Below are 18,774 nucleotides of genomic sequence, written 5' to 3' on the forward strand. Positions count from 1 at the left end.
GCAAGTGTTGTACCAGATTATTTTTACAAAAATGGAAGTACTTACAGTCTAAGTGACTATGTCGGATGCCTTCCACATCTTCAGCATGAATGAAGTGGTAACATCTCTTTCCTACAATATCTACAGGAGTCAGATCCATGTAATCAGTAATCCTAAAAAGGAAAAAAAAATACCGCCTATGATTCAAAAAGGAAAAGAATACAACAACTGTCAAATGACTCAGAAAGTGAAATCTGCTAAAAAATTTTTCACCACTATAGTAATTTGAATGGAATATCTGTACAAATAAGACACCGTTAAAGGAGAGAAAAAAAACCCTAACATTTTTTAAAGAAACCTTGAAATCATCTTATCCATTTAAGTTGAAAGTTAAATTCTAGAACATATTGTCTCCATAGCATAAAACCAAGACAATATAATTCCATCAAATTGTAAAGCATTAGCAATAATCCAAAATCCTCATTAAAAGACCAAGATGATTCAAGGTTACATAATAAAGTAAAAACATGTTATGTTTATAGCAAATGATTAGAGACACTTTTCATTTCAACAGATTGGCCTTCTATTGGGTATATTCATGAAAAAGCTCTTCAACCGTTTCTTGGCACCAAGTCCAAACTGATATTTCAAGGGATATAATTTAAATGCTGAGACATACAGATGCCTCAGGGTGTTATCTTTTTTACACTAATTCATTTGGGAGCTCAGCTTTCACTCTGGGCCCTTTCAACTGGGACTTTGTTGTTTATTGCACACAGAAACTTTATTCTACAGACCTTTGTGTCTGTCTGTGTATGTGTGTCTGCGTGCTTGTGTCTGCGTGCATGTGCAAACTTCTGTCATGGAGTGTCAAGATGTCAGTGTCCTTAAATGCAGTACTGAAAACAACAAAACAATTGGAAAATGCCTTGCTCACAAAAGCATTTAAAAGCATGTCTGTTTTCCAGAGAGAGAATATTTTTTGTGGTTTGAAATAAGCTGCAAAGTTTGGGGTTAAACCCACTTTGCAACTGTAAGATATAATTGCCATCCATTTAAGGGAGTGGTAAGAAACACCAAACATCTTGATATAACCAGATAGCTGAAACGACTGGAATGTGATGCTAAGGGAGGCTACTGGGGAGGCTAAACCAGACACCAAGTTGTGTAGGTCTGCGGGGTTCCCAGCAGGCAGAGGGGGTGAACACAGCCACAGAGGCACTGACTAGCAGAGCTGTGTTTGCCTGGGTGTCTGAGGCAGGGAGAATGCATAGACCAGAAAGATTGGAGGAGAACAGAAGCATTAGACAGCACCACAGCAGCACTGGTGATTTGTCCCAGTTAAACACAAACAAACAAACATAACAAACACGAAAAACATCACAGGTAAAGCAGGTAGACTCAAATTTGCCAGGAAAAATTGTCAAATCAAGTTTAGTACAAAACACAACAGCCTTCTCCCACTTTCATGACAGAGCATGTTGAAGGATGTGCACTTTCAAACAACTGCCTAGTAGTTATAGCACTTAACCAAATGTGGGATACTCATCTGGGAATATTCATCTAACGTTTATCACAAACCACAGTTGAGAAGCAACTTTCCTACCTTCTCAAAGAGGACACAATTCACCCGGATACAGACAAGTCTGGAATAGTGGCAGCGGGACTCCCTGTCCCTCCTGCCGAGTTCCTCCACTTTGGTGGCACAGTGAATTACAGTCTGGGAAACAAAGGACCTGGGATCACTGCCAAGTGCTAAGAAACCTCACCAGAAGAAAGGGAGTCTGAGATTTAAAGGTTCCTGTGCCCTGGACCGTATATTATCTTTTTATACTAAAGTAAGTGTATAAAGAGTCTCTAGAGCAGGAATGTGAACTCAAGTCTTTCCCCCTCCCATGTCTACACTCTCTTCACTGGCACACTTTGCTCTGGCTGAAGATTTGTGTGTTTTCTGTTAGGAGGTGGCTCTGCTTCAAGATCAGGGAGAATAAATTGCACGTTGCCCAGCCTAGTAGAAAGGGGCAATCTCCAGGCAGGCCTCTGCCCTGGGTTGTACCCTGGCTGCGAGTTTTACAGCTCACAGGGCTAACAGGGAAGATGAACACTCTGCCTCCTCCTTTGGTAAATTCGACTCAGCTGTATTTTGTTTCTTTGCAGTAACACGTTTGTGTAAAATCTTCACAGATAAAAACGAACATAGCAAAGCAACTGTGGAAGCAGGTTCACAATCCCTCAGGTTTAAGGATAGTATTGAGAAAATGCTGTTTCAAACAGACACATGAAGGACAAAGGATTTTTTTAATGAAAAAAAGTGAAAGAAGAAACAGAAAGACTATCCAGATGTAAGTGATGATGTAAGCAAGGACACCAAAACCAGAAGCAAAAGAAATAACATCAAATAGGACACTCATGTTTATATCAAAGGTACCATAGATAGAAAATAATTTGCATGGAGAAAAGAAAGAAATATTATAGTATATCTTAGAGCACTAATTAGGAGGCAGATCTTGTGGCTCCCAAGACCTTTGCCAAAATAAAGCTACAGGTTGATGGGTGGGAGCTTGGTTCTCTGAATAGACAGACCTGATCTGTAAAACACAAGCACAGGCCTATGTCTGAGCAGATCAGTGGTTCCAGTGACTTACAGGACTGTAAACATGACTGCAGTTTAAAGGTAGGTATATGGGTACAGTGCTTTGCTGAATTAAGACCAATATGTGCACACATTTGTATGCTTGAAGCTCTCTACACAACACTGTTCCTGCATATCTGAAGGAACTGTTGGCAACCACTGTCATGGCCAACGGGTCAGACCTCTTGCATCTAGAAAACACCATGTTCACTGGGTTATTTTATTTTGGGAATACACTAGTAGATATGGCTATAGCAGTCAACATTATCTGGGCTATAGGCTCTCTCCAGATGATCTCCGATCACTAACAGTTGACACTGAAAATATATAGACTGATGCTGTACTCTAGCAGCAGTGTCTTTATTTTGCTTTTAGTTATTTATCATCATCTAAGATGATTTGTTCCTCTGCAGGTGCTTTTCTCACTTCACTGACTAATGAAGAAATTCTAGACTATTTTAGAATAGATGGAGAAGTTTAGATTATATGAATTCCACATTTGGAAAACAGACGGGGATTAACATATCACATTTTAGGCATCAAAATTTTACATCTGTATTTAACACTCTCAGAACAAAATATTAATTGTTAGAAATAGCCAATGCACTACCTAATGGATCGTGTCTCAAAGGGAAGCTAACTGTTGACTAGTTGGTGCACTGAGTCCGGGATTCTGATGCAAATCTCTTCATTCAGAGGAAAGTAACAAGATACACCCAAAGTCATGAGTAACTCTTGCTCCCTGCTGTTGCAAGCAGGCAACCACTTGGAAAACTAGGAGTACTATTGATCTCACCCCTGCTGATCCAATGGTCCACTGTGAGCATTCATTTCAGTTAAGTAGCATGGCTTCTGCTCCATGCTCCCTGCAGCTGTCAGTAACTCCCCATCGCTCTATAAACAGTGCTTACAGCTTCCCCAGCATGGAGCCATTTTTCTCTGTTTTCATCAATGTGCTTGCTTTACTGTGGCACCACAAAGAATTTCCCATCTGCCCATAAGTGTCAGGAGTCAAGCCCATATATTCAGGATGGGATACTTACCTCCTTTTCTATAGTCCCAGAAGAGAGATCCCAACTTCCCTGACTTGGAGAATGGCCTTGGCAAAGGCCCAGATAATTCATCTGACAACTTCAATCAGCTGTTCAGTTAATTCCTTCCTTTCTTCTGTCCTTTCCATTCCTCCAGCTTTTACAGTCATATTCTGCTTTTTACCGGCTATGAAATCCAAGTCCTGTCAATCCTATTCCATTTTCAATCCATGGAAATCCTGCTGCCTCAGTGAGCACTTCCCAGCCCTGGCAGAAGTGTTTATGCTATTCGAAATTACTTTTATAAATTATTTTAAACACTGACACAAGGGCTTAAAATGGAACTATTGCAGCATAAATTCAAGTACCCCATCATATGCATTCTACTCTAGCATATGAGATATTATATAATCCATCACGAACAAGGAAAAGTTGCTTTATAATGTTGCCTTTACCTAAATGAATGAAAACACTAGTAAGCTCAATGCTTTCTTGCATAAGTCAGCAGGCTTACCATAGTTTACCATGTGTTATCAGCTCTTTCTATGTGATTACCAACTAGTGCTCCATGTCTGATACATTTCCTGTTTTTCAGTGACGCCTTTCTCAGGCATTTAAAAGAAAGACAAAAATGTTTAATTAATAAAACAAATACACAACCCAGGGCTCATAGAAATGCCAGACTGATGGCAAAATATAAATCTTCCTAATATGGCCCACAAGTTCATATCATACTTGACCAGATGGAATAGTTAATTTTCCACATTCCTCACTTTTCTTATTGAGGTTGCCAACCAAGGCAACAGTAAGGGCAGGTGATTTTATGAAAAGGAAATCTGTTCATTAGCAACTGGACAGGTACCAGCAACTCATTTCACAGAGGCCACTGAAGAGCTCTGCAGTGGTAGCAGCTTTCCATTACTACCTGGGTAGGTCGCAGTCTAAGCAAAAGGTTTTTTTCTAGATCCTGCTGCTAATCCCCTGGGCTCTTTCACCAGCTGCCAGATTATACAGAATCTAGAAGCTTGTCAGGTAGACTCACAGGCAAATGCTCAGCCCAAACTGTAATACTGCTACCAGCTTTCTCTGTGACCTTGTGCAAGCCACTTTCTACAGAGCAGTTTTTCCAAGCTTTAAAAGGAGAAGAATATATTATCTTTCAGATAATGCTTTTGAAGATCAGATGAAGTGTTCTCTCTAATAGCCATGTAATATTATTATTAATACTATTGTGGCAGTTCAGAAACATGACAGCAAAGATAACCTCGTAACTGAAATCCAATATTATTTTAAATTGTTTAAGGCCCTGATTCAACAAAGTATTTGAGTTTACCCCATTTTATAGAAGTTTATATTGATGTGCCATCCTGATTGTAGGTATTCCATTATGATTGAGCAACTATGATTGCTCTTGTCAGAGAGCTTCCACTCAACTTGTAATATGCCACAGCTGCTGTCACATGTAAAGCTTGCACTAGTCATCTTGTTCTACTTTTTGATGATAGGTCCCCTTGACAAAATTTCTCTTGGGTGCATTACCTCTTTTCTCCTTTCCAGCCTTTCCCCTGTACCTCAGACTTCGATCAATGGACCCAAATGTCTTTATTACTTATATCTTCCTTCTCAGATATCTTCACTCTTCTCTAAATACCCATACCCTATATTTTATTTTTAATTTTCTGGACCCTGAGGGCACCAATAAACCTTAATGGTCTTGATCAGCCTCCCTAGGCTTCCCCCACTCTGCATACAGCCCAGGACCCCATGTCAGCCTCTAGGGCTGTCAGACTGTGCCCCAGCAGTGCCACAGCAGGGCTGGTCTGCAGCTCCCCACAGCCCTGCCCTGTCCAGCCATGGGTCCTGCTGAGCCAGGCCCAGCCCATATCCTGAACCAGCCGAAGCCCATCCCTCGGGAGGTGCCCAGCTGCCCCACTGCCTGGCCTGCTCCTGGCTGGGGTGGTGGGACAGGCCCTGGCTGCCAGCCCCTGCCATCAGCCACCATGGGGAGCCCCCAGCGCTACCGGCACCCAACCCCCAGGGAGCAGACAGCTAAATTTAAATCCTATCATCTTTCACCTTCCTAGATCACTTGTCACTACCACATTGAACATAGCCCCCCCAACCAACTCCGCATCACCTGTTCCCACTTCACTGCTGTCTTTCCCAGTACGCCCTTACCCAATTTTAATGTAAAGTTTTCCCACCTCTTACTGCAACAGATCCCACCTCTCTAGCCTACTATCTAGGCCATCTGTGCTTCTGTTCCATTAAACACTGAGCACGATGTGCTGTAATCTGCAAATTAGTTCAAAAATGGAAAACTTCAAAATTTCAGACGGAAAGACTTGTGGAGGGGAGGACGGGGGAGCATAAGGACAGCCATGCAGATCAGACCAACGTCTGTCTAGTCCCAAATCTTGCCTCTGAGAGGGATGGTGAGAGATTGCAAAAAGCAGGGAAAGCTAAGAGGAATCTTTCCTGGTCTATCCTCCCCTATTCCAGCAAGATGTCCTGCAAATTATGGTTTTTAATTTATCTTTATTCTCTAAGAAAATAATGGAAATGAACATGATGATGATGATGAGAGTGAATTCAGTACTCTCGTACAACACCAGGATGACATTGCAGGAGTCACAAATTCACAAATTTCAAAACTTTTTGCCGAGCCCATGTAACAAAGAATACACACAGCTAAAACAAAGAAAAAAAGGAGCTAAAAGCTGTACCTATTTTCACAGTAAATGATATTGAGGTCCATATTCACACGAGTGACAAACATGTGGCAGTCAATCCTGACTTCATTAATTGTAGGAGGTGGCAAAGCATGAGCAACGACAACAAGTCCCATGATTTGGCTGGGTACTGTCCGTCCGTGGGACAGTGACACTCTCAGACGTAACCGGCCTGTTATATGAATCACCTGGAAAATAAAAACAATAAAAGAAACCCCAGTGAATTCTGGATGCAACTGTGACATTCTGGATGCAACTGTGACATCAGTTTCTTTTAAAGGATAGCATTACTATTCCCTACAGATCACTTAACACAGCCAAAAATTGTACTAAGTAACTGCCAGTATTAGTGTTAAGCTTATTAATATTGGCTGTCAACATGTCCTATATGTCCTCATGGCAAAAAAGAAGACAAGAACATAACAGGCAAATGTGTCACATTCATCAAATAAAAACCTCAGAACTCCTGTGCTATTGATTCTTGTTGTGGTGGTTGCTACAGAAAGAGAGAAGAAGAAGAAAAAACATCTAGAAATTCAACAAAAGAAAAGAGAGAGGGTGATAAAACTGAAGTAATGAAGGAAGAAATTAATAAAATATTAATTTTATAACATTCAGAGACTAAATATGAGACAAAAAGATCAGCAGTTTTGAAACTTTTCCAGAACAGTTTGAATTGAATTGCTTGTCACCTACACCATGGAGACACTGCTCACAGCCTTAAATTACTTCTTTGTGGTTGGCAATTTGAGAAGCAACAACCTGAAAGTGATCAATGAGCTCAGCTGCAAGATGGTCTTCTTGCATCCACAGCAAACTTTGTAAGAGCTGGTAGACACATAGTGCTTTACCTAGTACACTGTGTATTTAGGGAGAGCACTGGGGGTGGATGGTTTCTTTCCCTGTTTACAAGATAATGCCAGAAGATGCCCAGGAGATCGAGCTGCAGCCTTGGAAAGTGAAATTTTAAGAATGCTGCCTGAAATGGAATAAATTGAAACTCTGGGAAAAGGATAATCCACCACTTTCAGTTTCACTCCTTCAGAAGTTCTGTGGATAAATAAAGGTGGTGTTTTTTTCCAATAAAATAATATAAATACAGCACTGATGTCAGATATCAAACTGAAAATGGAAACTGCAGTTCTTGTACTCATGGATTAGAGAACCATAAGAACCGGCAGTTGCAGGCTCTCCCAGATTTTCACCCTCAGAGTGTGTTACAACATCAACATGAAGAGAAGGTTTCCAGGAGACAGGGTCCATTTCACTGTGATCCCAGACTCCGGCCCCAAGCCTGACAGTGTTCAAGGAGAGACCGGACAACACCCTCAGACACATGGTGTGAACTGTGGGGTTGTGTTATGCAGGGACAGGAGTTGGACTCAATCATCCTTCTGTATCCCTTCCAACTCAGGACATTCTATGATTCTATGATTCTGTGTGTATACTCTCAAAATTGGTCCCTTTCAGCCCTTTTATTGACTCTCTACACGGAAGTCAACAGATACGGTGGTTGGTACCAAGTGCACTGGAGGAGGTGACAGAGATGGGATGTACTTATACATCCACTGATGCTCATCTCACAAAGACAGCAGCCAAACTCTGCTTCTGATCTGAGATTGATTGATAATTGTAAATGAGAGAGAATCTTTCATTAATAAGACTGCAAACCACAAAGTGCATCTAACTTCAAATGTAATTCATGCTAGCAAATCTGTTATCTAAGCCTTGAAGTTTTTTTTGTGTTTAGTTGGTTGATTGGTTTCTTTTTTTACCTAATCATTAAAATATCTCCTTTCTCCACGATTTTACATTTCGAATCCAGCCAGCACAGTGACTCAGAATGAGGAAAGTGATGAGCTGCTGTGTTCGTCCATTTCAGTTGCAGGTTTCTGACCACCTACATTTAAAGTAATTATTGCCTAAATTCACACTTAATGCACATTCCAAGGGCAAACTATTCTATGAATATTTGAAAAAGTTCCTAAAGGCAAGGATGCAAAAACACCGTTTCGAACACACTTTTTTTTTTCTTTTTTAAATTCTCAAGACCTCATTAACTAATGAAGAAATAGCTAAAAGAAATAGGATTAACTTCACAGGAGGGGCAGTAATAGTATATTTTGCTCCTTCTAGCTAGGCTTGCATATACATCCGCTTTTTATCATTATCTGTCTCTTTTTATCATGCAGTTTCAGCTTACTGCAAAAAACTCAAATCTGTAAACACTGGAAAAAATGCTGATGGATAACTAGTAATAATGTGAAAAATAATCTTATACTGAACGTGCTATGCAAAAGTATTGTTGTTCTCTTGTTTTTTCATAAGAGTCCTTACGCTAATATGTTTGAAGTTGGCACTGTCACTTGAGGGAATTTTTGAGATGTATCATACTTAAAATGCATTTATCTCTTGTATTTTTTGAAACTTCCATGTCATTTGCAGCTAAACATCAACATAGCTTGTATTTGAAAACTCTCTATTCAGTTAATACCTCACTGTTCTCTGATTCCTAATCTGAAAGACACTTCAGATGTAGTGTTGCCCCAAGAAACAGTTCCAAACCTGCTAGACCCACCTTATATGAACATTGTTAAATTTCAAGAGAGTTTGCTTCCAGATTCAAATTATTTACCTTGTTCCTAACTCTATCAAGAATCAAAACATGTTCTAAATCCCCATATGAATTCAAATTTTAGGGGACAGCACTCCATTGCATTCTGATTCTTGACACTGGGAAACGTACAGCAAACTGCCCATCAGTTCCAGTGCCTGTGTGCCTCTAAGGAAACTGTATTTCCATGCCTGAAATCCCTTTCTATGACAACATTAGTCAAACGCACCAAGTGGGAAATCTAATTGGTAGTAAAAAACAATTCTAGCTGTCATGACCTTGTCTACATTGTGAGTATTGCCACTTTTAACACTGGTTCATTTGAACTGGGATTAGGGGTGATAGGAATTATAGGGTCAATTATCTCCGGTAGCTAAAATTAATCTCTTTATAATTCAATCCCAAAGCACTAGTCTATCATATATCCTAAAGCAGTATTATGACTTTAATGAAGCTAAATTGCAATAATAAACTGTTTTATAAAGGACAGTACTTGGATATAAATGTAAATATTTAACAAAATTTGCTAGGAATATTCTGAAAATCAAAAGCAAACACAACTCTTCTGTACAGTTTTCTTTATAAATACTTTTTTTCTCTGAAAAGCATGCAACAGTCCAAAGCCATCTTTAAAATATCATTGTCTTCCTTCTAATAATGGTTTATGAATAGACTGTCACATTTAGATGTCACAACAAGAGAAGACAGCGATACTGTGTTCTGTCCATTCTAAAAAGGTGGGTGAATGCTATATTGATCACAGGGATCATCAGAAACTTTGTATGTCAAGAGCTCTACAGATTTCCCCAGCATTTCTCCATCTACTTACTAAATGAAGTTAGTAGCAAGACTCCTTTTTTACTCTAATGGGAGCTGGACTGGGTTAACAGTTTAGAGACTTTTTTGCTCACAGACTGTTTCTTGGCAGGTGTTGCAACTTGTATCATGATTTTATCCTGTAGAAGTAGAGGGAAATCTTATGGTCAAAATAAACCTTGTGACCTGATCTATAACAGGATTTGACATAGGTCATTCTGATCTGTGTTATTGCTGTGGTGTAACCTAGTTGTATAATAGTTACACTTGGATAGATCGGTGAACCAAAAAGCATTCTGTAACAACAAAACTCTCAATGCTGTGAGATGAATATAACACATATGTTGCTGTAACGACATCATGCTGAAGCAAAACAAATACTATAAAAAACTTCTGTACTGTTTAATTGCTTTGTTAAACAAATTCTAAATCAACTTTGCTTGACACTCCAATATTGAAAAAAAAATTATTTGGGTTTTATTTTTAGCTGATTAGAAAAGGGATTTGCAAAATATTGTAAGTACATGTAAATACAGTTTATGAGTGTGGGAGTGCTAACAAGCCACATTGCCTGGACAAATATATATTTCTTTTCCTTGCCATATGCTCTATTTAGTCATCTGTTAGCGACAAGCACTTAGATGTGCTCTACTAATGCCTACTCATTATAAACAAGCACATCACAAAGACCTTGATAAAACCTTCCCTCTCTCAATACTTAAGGAAAAGGAAAGCCCAGTGATTGAAAAACACATCTGGAACCTGCTCATCATCCTTTAAAGCTAAATCTCACCTCTGGAGATGGAAATACTTTCTTTGTCAAAAGACATCTTTAAATATTACATTAATTTTTTCACATACATGTGATGTCAGAGTAAGGACATGCATTACCAGAGGCTATAAAAACCTGCAAGCATGAAAAATCTGTGAATTTCACCTTTCAGATGTCTCTGTGTGCTTCAAAACTTAAACTTCCATTAGAAAGAAATTTCTAAACTATTTCTTTTGTTCTCTGTGTAAATCACTAAGCCAATTTATGAAGGGACTGAAACCAGAGCACTGGCAGAAGTCCTTCCTCCACCTTGTTTCTCTTAATGAGACATTAAATTTGAAGCCTTAAACATTGCTTAGATGCAAATTTTGAGAAGACAATCACATAAGAAAATACCCTAATTTAGTTTGTGTGTGTGGATATTTATTTAGCTGTTTTACAAACAGCTCACACATGCGTTTAGTACCCCTTTACAGAAACAACTGTGATTCTCAAGGATCTATATATGTTTGTTTTGGTATCTCAAAAATGTTACTTTATACTTCCAAAATCAACACTTAAATCTTTAAAACAATTAAATTGAACTGCTAAAATTGGCTGAAGAAAATCTTGCAAACTGTAGCCCTGTTTTTACATTTTCATTTTGAAAAGTGGGGTGCTCTTTCACTCACTGATACATGGACATACATCTCAAAACCTGCCTGTGACACCAGTGAGACAAATGTTTTAACGCTCTGCAAGGTAAAGGGTTCCTATAAGGTTTCGGGCAATTTCTCAGCTAAGACGGAACATTTGGAAACAGGATTTCCTCTGGCCTTTTCAAAGACAACAAGGTTCCACTGTCACATCTGGAATTCATACAGGGATATCCTGAAGGTTCTCCTTTTCTGACATCAAAATATATACATGCCTATCAACCAAAACTTAATTATAGGTTTGTCTACCACAGTTCTCTTTTTTCCTCCTTGTACCCCACTGCGGTCACTACAAGATTTCTATTTGCTTATGTTTTCTCATGGTCAGAAGTAATTTATTTCTGGGGTTCCACAGCCCCATTCTCACTGAGACCAAAGCTTGTTCTCCCAGGCTTCAGGAAAGCTTCAGGAAAATATATCACCAGCAGCAGCTGGGGTCAGAGAGAACCAGTAAGTTCTTGTGTTTGCAGTTCCAGTAATACTTGCATATTCCATTCTCAGACTTACTGCATTTCTATATATGCTGCGATATTCCTAACAGCAGGTCTGATGGAGCATGAGTGTTTGGTGTTGAAAACGAGCAAGCTGCTGGAGCTGCAATATGTTGGATCATTCCACACGTACAGCAAGTTTGATGTGTCCTACATGCATTCAACTTACTGTACCCACACGGATCAATTCTCTGTCATGTCTACAGTTACTTTAACACATAGAGGATACATATTAGACTTGCAGCATGAGCCATTTAAATAAGTTTGCACATGCCCAGCGGCCAGTCTTAGGGATTCCTGCGTGTCTAGAAACCTGATCAGTTACCCCTCAGATAATGAAGCTGTGAAAGGTAAAGTTTGTAAATGTATGCTCCTGTTGTATCAATGTTAGGTTTACTGTATCTTTTAATCTAGTAAATAACCATCATATAATCTTTTCCTTGTTAATATCACTCTTCTCCAACTTCATATCACCTACCTTTTCTCTCAGACAGCACAACAGAGTAACATATCTACTTACAGTAATTGTTCTCAACTCTTATTCTATTCAGGTATTTGCTTCTTCAGTTTAGCCTTGAAAAAGTGCTTATATGCTGAGAAACCTTTTTTTATATATATATATATTTTTTTTTTTTCCTGACTATAGTAGCCCATCTAATAAAATATACTGCTTCTACACACAAACCTTGTCCTACTATATCAAGTCCACACCAGAACAAAGGAAACTAGTATTTAAGTACAGCTGTCAGTGAGTCATTCTGAATCATGGTGGATTAAAAAAAAAAGAGATTAGGCAGTAACCTATGACTCCTGAGAAACGGCTTTTGTAAGTAAAATGCAGTCAGTCTTGATTCAGTTATGCACCAAACGCTATCCAAGCCACTGTTAAGAGTTGTGGTCTTGAGCACCCATTCAGAGAATACAAGTCTGATTTCAAGGAGGGTGAACATTATTCCTAACACATACATAGTTTCAAGGTCAATAGCCTCTTTTCTATCTACAAGTACATTTCAAATCCCCTCAAATGCACCTGCAAAAGACAGTCTGAAAATGGAAATAGTATTTACATTTAAACAGCATATTTGGTCTCAGGACATATTTTATTGTTAAAAAGTCAATACTAGTTTTTGGAGACACTCTAAGCTTTTCCCATCTTTCCTCTGATATCTCTCCCTCCAAATAATAAGATTCAAAAGCTATTTTGCTGCTTAAAACAGTCAGAAGCAGGAATTTAGGCTAATCCTTAGGGGTTTAAAAAAAGTATCCTCATGAGACCTCAAACTCATCAGGTGCTTAAAAGACAAGCATCACATGAGAAACACCCTGGCTTGGCAGGCTCAGTTCATAACTCTTGCTCAATCCCTAAAATGACCTGAGTAGAGTATTATTTATTGCATATGAGGAATATTGAGGCCAGCAGCAAGCAAAACAGCCACAGTCACTTTCACTCAAGTACACCACAGGGAGCAGCTGCTCCTCTGTGTAAAAGTCAGTGTTTGAACACTCTTGCAAAAAGCGGCTAATTCCAACTCTTCCTCAACCTCAGGACACACAACCTCTTATCTCCCACTTGCCTTTCACTAGATAATAGACTAGAAAGAAGGGAATGGGGACAGCTTTCTAACTCTCCAAAAGAGTGAAGATAAAACAAGAACCTGACAGTGCCTGTGTTACCTCTATCAGATGATGCTCCCTGACCTGGATGTGGCTAGGTTAGGGTTATCTAAAGAATAAACTACAACTTCTCTGTAGGAGTAAAGGAGGACTATTGTATGAAAAAAAGTCCTAAAGCTGCCACTAAAAATAAACAAACAACCGAACAAACCAAACCAACCAAAAAACCCCTCACAAACCAAAAAACTAAAACCACAATTATTTTCAAGAGTGTACAATAGGTTGTTTTACAAGAGTTATCAAATCTTAATAGCCTGGGAAATGAACAGCAGACCAGAGGTTGCTCAAGAATAATTACTAAAATATATTTGCTATCAGCATTTTTAGATCCTTTAGATTAACACTATTAGATACTCAGTTTATGGCTGATTTTTCATTCTGTTACATAACAGCATTAACATTTTATTATTTGTGGCAATAGATTAGTGGTTATTGTTTAGTAGGACATAGCAGAGTGTCCTGTACTGTATATGGGCACACATATATCTTTATCACCATGATGGCTCTCATGTCAGAATTATGAAGTCCAGCCTTGAATTGGCATTCATTGTGGTGGTGGAAGTTGCATGATCAAGACCCTCCATTCAAAAGCGTATTTGTGTTGTAAAATAATGCTTTCCTTTCCTGTGTTGTGATTTTTTATTAATTGCAAAGGATAAGCAAGCTCGTTTTCTCTAAATAAAAGATATTGTAGAGCTGATACTCCTAAAATCAGTCCCATAATATAAGCTTAAGAAATATAGTGTTGAGTCATTACACATTATAATTTTTCATTTATTGTGCTTTATACAACTGCAAAGGTTTCTGTTTTCATAATCAGCCCTTGCAATAAGAGCTCTAAACATTCTACTATTAACTAGTATCCTTTAAATATATGCAGCCTTAGTAATTCAAGATGCCAGGTTTCAGTTTAATGCCTTTGAACCCTTTTCAAGATGTGTTATTAACAACTCAATCTATCAACACTGCTTTATTTTTCATAATCCAAATCTTAGAAGCATTTGAAGAAAATCAACATTAAAAAATGGAAAAAGAATAAACTAAATCACCACACTACAACCTGAAAAAGTAGCCATAAAAATTGGTTTTATAACAGAATAGTTTTTGAAGTAATTGGCACAAAGACTGTTCTAGTGCAGATTGCTGCAAGAGCGCTCTTGGCAAGAACATCATAAGCACTAGCAAAACTTTAATATGCTCAAACAGCCAAATACAAACTGACACCAGGAACCCATGTGTGGCAACAAACAGGAAAAAAATAAAGTATCTCAATTTAATACAAACCTACATACAAAGGGATCAATTTTTACAATTCGTGGTTTAGCATACAATACAGCTGTCCTCAGAGTGAATATAGAGTAGCTATACATAAGAAATCAGAATTATCAATTCGGGGGAATTTCTCAAGAGTCCTTTTGATATGTAATAGAGCAAATATAATGACTAAGAAACCAGACATCAATGCATTAAATAAGATCAGGTTGAGATCTATTTAGAAAAGACAGGTTTAAGCTGGAAAAAGAATCTCTTTGATATGACCTCCAGAGCAGACCATTTGCAGGATTCAAGATGAGCAGATTTACTCTTGCATATCTGCTTGCTTCATAGCTGCTTTTAAATATAAACTCTAAAATATCTAATATTGAGTTATTGCAGAATGAAGTCTATATAGTAAAAAGATTAAGAACCTGGGATTTTCTTATACTTCTAGGAACTTTTATAATGGATTTTGTATGTTGAATTCGGAGGAATAAATGAAACATTGTTAATTTAAAAAGCTAGCTAATGTAACTAATTTATTTCTAAATGATCTAATATAGAATCTGGCTACTGCTGGTCTAAGCTAGGAATCTAGAATACCCCAGAATATTTGGTAGTCTGCATCCCTGATTTATGGCCAATACTTATTTAACCCTGAAACTCAAAAGATAGCTCCACTTTAACAGATTTTCCTCTGCAAATCCCTTGGTGTTCAAATGTGTTGCATTTTTTTTCCCCTCACAAAAAGTTTGAAGTCCCCTTTAAAAATAATGCCTTGAGGATATTTTTTCCTTAATACCATTTAAAGAAAGTTGAAAGCATTTAGCTATTGAAGTGTGCAGGGTTCTAATAAAAGAATTGTCATCCCTGCCCATAAGCAAACTCTCTCGGAGCTCACAATTCCAAAATTCTGGTGGTCCTGCCAGCAGTAAAAATTAAACCTGAAAAAGGACTTCTGTTGCATCAGTTCCAAATGTGGTTTATTACAGTATCGGGGTGGTGGTGTTACCTGGCTACATAATTCTGTAACAGAAAGGGTGGAAAGGTATTTTAAAAAAATGTTAGCCAGAATTCTGTATGTCAGAGCAACCAAATCTTGTTGCACTAAAGACAAACAATAATAAATATTCTTCAGATGTAGCCTCTTTATTTCTATCTTTGGAGGCAGAAATAAAGTGGGGATTTTTTTTCCCCCTACTGTTTTATTTGATGTAGTTCTTAGCAGTCCAACAGTTACCTTAGGTGATTCTCTGCACAGTGAACAAGGACTAGATAAAACAAAATATCTGATATTAATGCATTTTTTCCACATACAGATAAAAAAATGTAGAAAATACTGATGCGTGTAAAGACAGAAATGAATTCCCCAGTTTAGCCTTGATTAAGACAGGAATGTTTATGTTCTACTCAAGCTCTCCACCTGGGGTTGCAACCCAAAATTAATTGTGAAGTTAGCCAAGAAAAGTCATATTCGCTTTTCCTTATTTTGTGGCTATATGGGTGGGAAGATCTGAGTTTTGTTCATAGTAAAGCAGGGACACACTATGAAAAAGGTTGAGAACTACTATTTGAATTTCATTAATACCAAGGTTCCTGTGCTTGTGCTAATGGTGTCTGGTACAGGATTTTAGACAGAGAAGCGACTAGTTTATTTTAATGCTTGCATGGCTCAGTTTCCACTGGCTGTACACAAACATACAAGTTGTACTGAAAGATCATGGACAACAGAATGTATGAACTTCCCTGCAGAACACCACAACTGTGACAAAAGGTGGAGATGGGCAAAACCCATTAATTTCCCATAATTATTAATATGCTTTCACCCTCCTTCCATCAATGACACTTATATGAATCTAAACTAGAAGGGGAAAACATACAGCAAAGTATATGAGCTGATTTTATGGAAAATACAACTGTGAATTTCAGGAAAGCTGCTGCAGGTTGTTAGTAATGCCTCTGCATCCAGAGGGTGAAAATGAATGATCATGGGATGGGAGGCATGAGTCTTCTGACATGTCTGCCAACATCTAGTCTCTGTAGTTCCCACAACATGCCCAGTGTTATATCTGAACAGTTTTAAACAGGTCTCACATGGTCCTGATAAAGAAGGCAGCTGGCATTCAAACTGCAAGGCACAAGGCCTAAGATGGCTTCACAGAGACTCTGGCTGTAGGAGAAGACTGGGCACATCATGACAACCCTTCCGGAGAAGCAACTGTGTGTCCTAAGAGCAGCTGGATCAGGTCAAACCAGAGGTCTACGTAGGTCAACATCCTTAGCGTGTCACCCAGGCTGACTAAGGGAGAGCATCAGACTAGTCAAGCATCCAATGACGTTTCCCTTGTGTATTCAGCCAGGACTTCCCAAGCTAAAGGCATGCTGTTTAGTCAGCTTTTGGCATTCATAGTGCCCTGTGGCAATGAGTTTCACTGTTCAACTCTGGAATTGCTAAGTACCTTCTTTTGCTTATTCTGAATTTGCCATTTACTACTTCAATTTTGTTCACCTGCCTATTGAGAGACTACAGAAAATCACATCCTATTCACCTTCTCTGTACACTGATGTTTTCTATCATGTGTCTCCACAGTCATCTTTCTTCCAAACTGAATCTCCTAGGTATATTTTAGCTGTTTCACAACGTTGATCAATATTGTCACTTTTTTTGCTGTTCTATGATCTTCACTTTGAGATGAGGTGAGTTAACAAGTGCACAAGTATTCAAGATAAAGGAAAACCATAAATTTATACAGTGGTATAATGATATTCTCTGTTTAATTTTTTTTTTTTTTCCTAATAATTTCTTAGCACTCTGCTTTCTGACCACTAATGAGCAGTAATCTGTTCCTTTCATAAACTTCCCATTAAAACTCGAAGGTATCTCCTCTGAGCAGTAATAGCAGGTTTAGAGCCCTTTATTTATATACAGCCAGAAGTGTTTGTTTTTTTTTTCTTTTTCCCAGGTAGTAGTATTTTACATTTACCTGAACTGAATTTTATCTGCTATTTTATTGCCCCTTAACATATAACCATGGAGTTCTTGTGCTACTGTTCACATTAGACTTATATTTTTACAGTTCAACAAGCACTGTAACTTTCCTGTTCACCTTGGTTTCAATTTAATTTATTAATATGTTGAGAACCAAAGACCCACGAGCAGCAATTGCTGTGCAAATGCAGCAGTTACCACTTAAGTAAACTGACCATCATCTTTTTTAAAACAACAACAACGACAAAAATCACTAATCCATGAGAGCATCTTCCCCCTCCACCAGCAGTTTAATTTCTTTCAGACTTTTGGTTAGGGACTGTGCTGTTCCCCACACTGGAAATGCAACTACTCCGTATCAAATGGAACTCCCCTGTAGACATGCTTGTTAGTTCCCTGAGAAAGCTTTGAATAGGTCTTTGGCTTTTCCTTGACATACTGTGTTTGCTCAGATGTCTACCAATTCTACTTAAGTTTCAGCAGAAGTGTTCTGAGTTCCCTTGTGCTAAGACACAAGGAAAGTGTTGCCTAGTGTTTACAATAAGCACCGTAAATGAACATATATGAAAGGAACATGTCTACCAGGAGATGTCCTTCCTGAAACAAATCTCTGTATGACTTTCTGAAAAAAAAATGAGTATACAGACTTATTTTGCACAATTCTGTGAAATGCAATGAAATAAATACAGATAAATTACTAGAGACATACAAACTGTGGGTTCAGTGACAGCAATATGTCATAGATATTTGGATATCAGGCTCAAGCTCCTTTCCATAGACACATGAGCTGCCACCCTAAGTCTCTCCTGAACCTTTTGAAGAAGGCAAAAATATAAATAACCACTTTCAATCAAATAAAATTTGCCGAGAAATATTCATTGATGAAATCTGTTTCATGCCAAATCATCCCAATTTCACAAAAGACCTCTGACACAAAATCAAGTGAATTTTGTTGGTAGGAGCATTTCTGTGGGTATTTCAAGAAACTGCACTGTCATTACTAGCTGAAGTCCACCCAAACAAGGTATGTGATTTCTCTTTGAAGAAAAAACTTTCATTCCACTTGGAGACAGATGGTCTTTGCAAAGCCCT

At 38.3% G+C, this 18,774-nt stretch overlaps 1 protein-coding gene across 2 annotated transcripts in view; it reads right to left on the reverse strand.

Annotated features, from left to right (window-relative positions):
• NPAS3 (neuronal PAS domain protein 3) overlaps positions 1 to 18,774 on the reverse strand; it is a 608,602-nt gene that overhangs the window by 24,481 nt on the left and 565,347 nt on the right. For both annotated transcript variants that reach the window (XM_082057395.1, XM_082057394.1), the window contains 2 exons: positions 6,369 to 6,562; positions 46 to 152 (listed from right to left, as the gene is read on the reverse strand). In XM_082057395.1, coding sequence (XP_081913521.1) covers positions 46 to 152; positions 6,369 to 6,562 — 301 coding nt within the window. The remainder of the gene's footprint in view (positions 1 to 45; positions 153 to 6,368; positions 6,563 to 18,774) is intronic.

Source organism: Streptopelia decaocto (genome assembly GCF_964273445.1).
Source record: "Streptopelia decaocto genome assembly, chromosome: 7".
NCBI lineage: Eukaryota > Metazoa > Chordata > Aves > Columbiformes > Columbidae > Streptopelia > Streptopelia decaocto.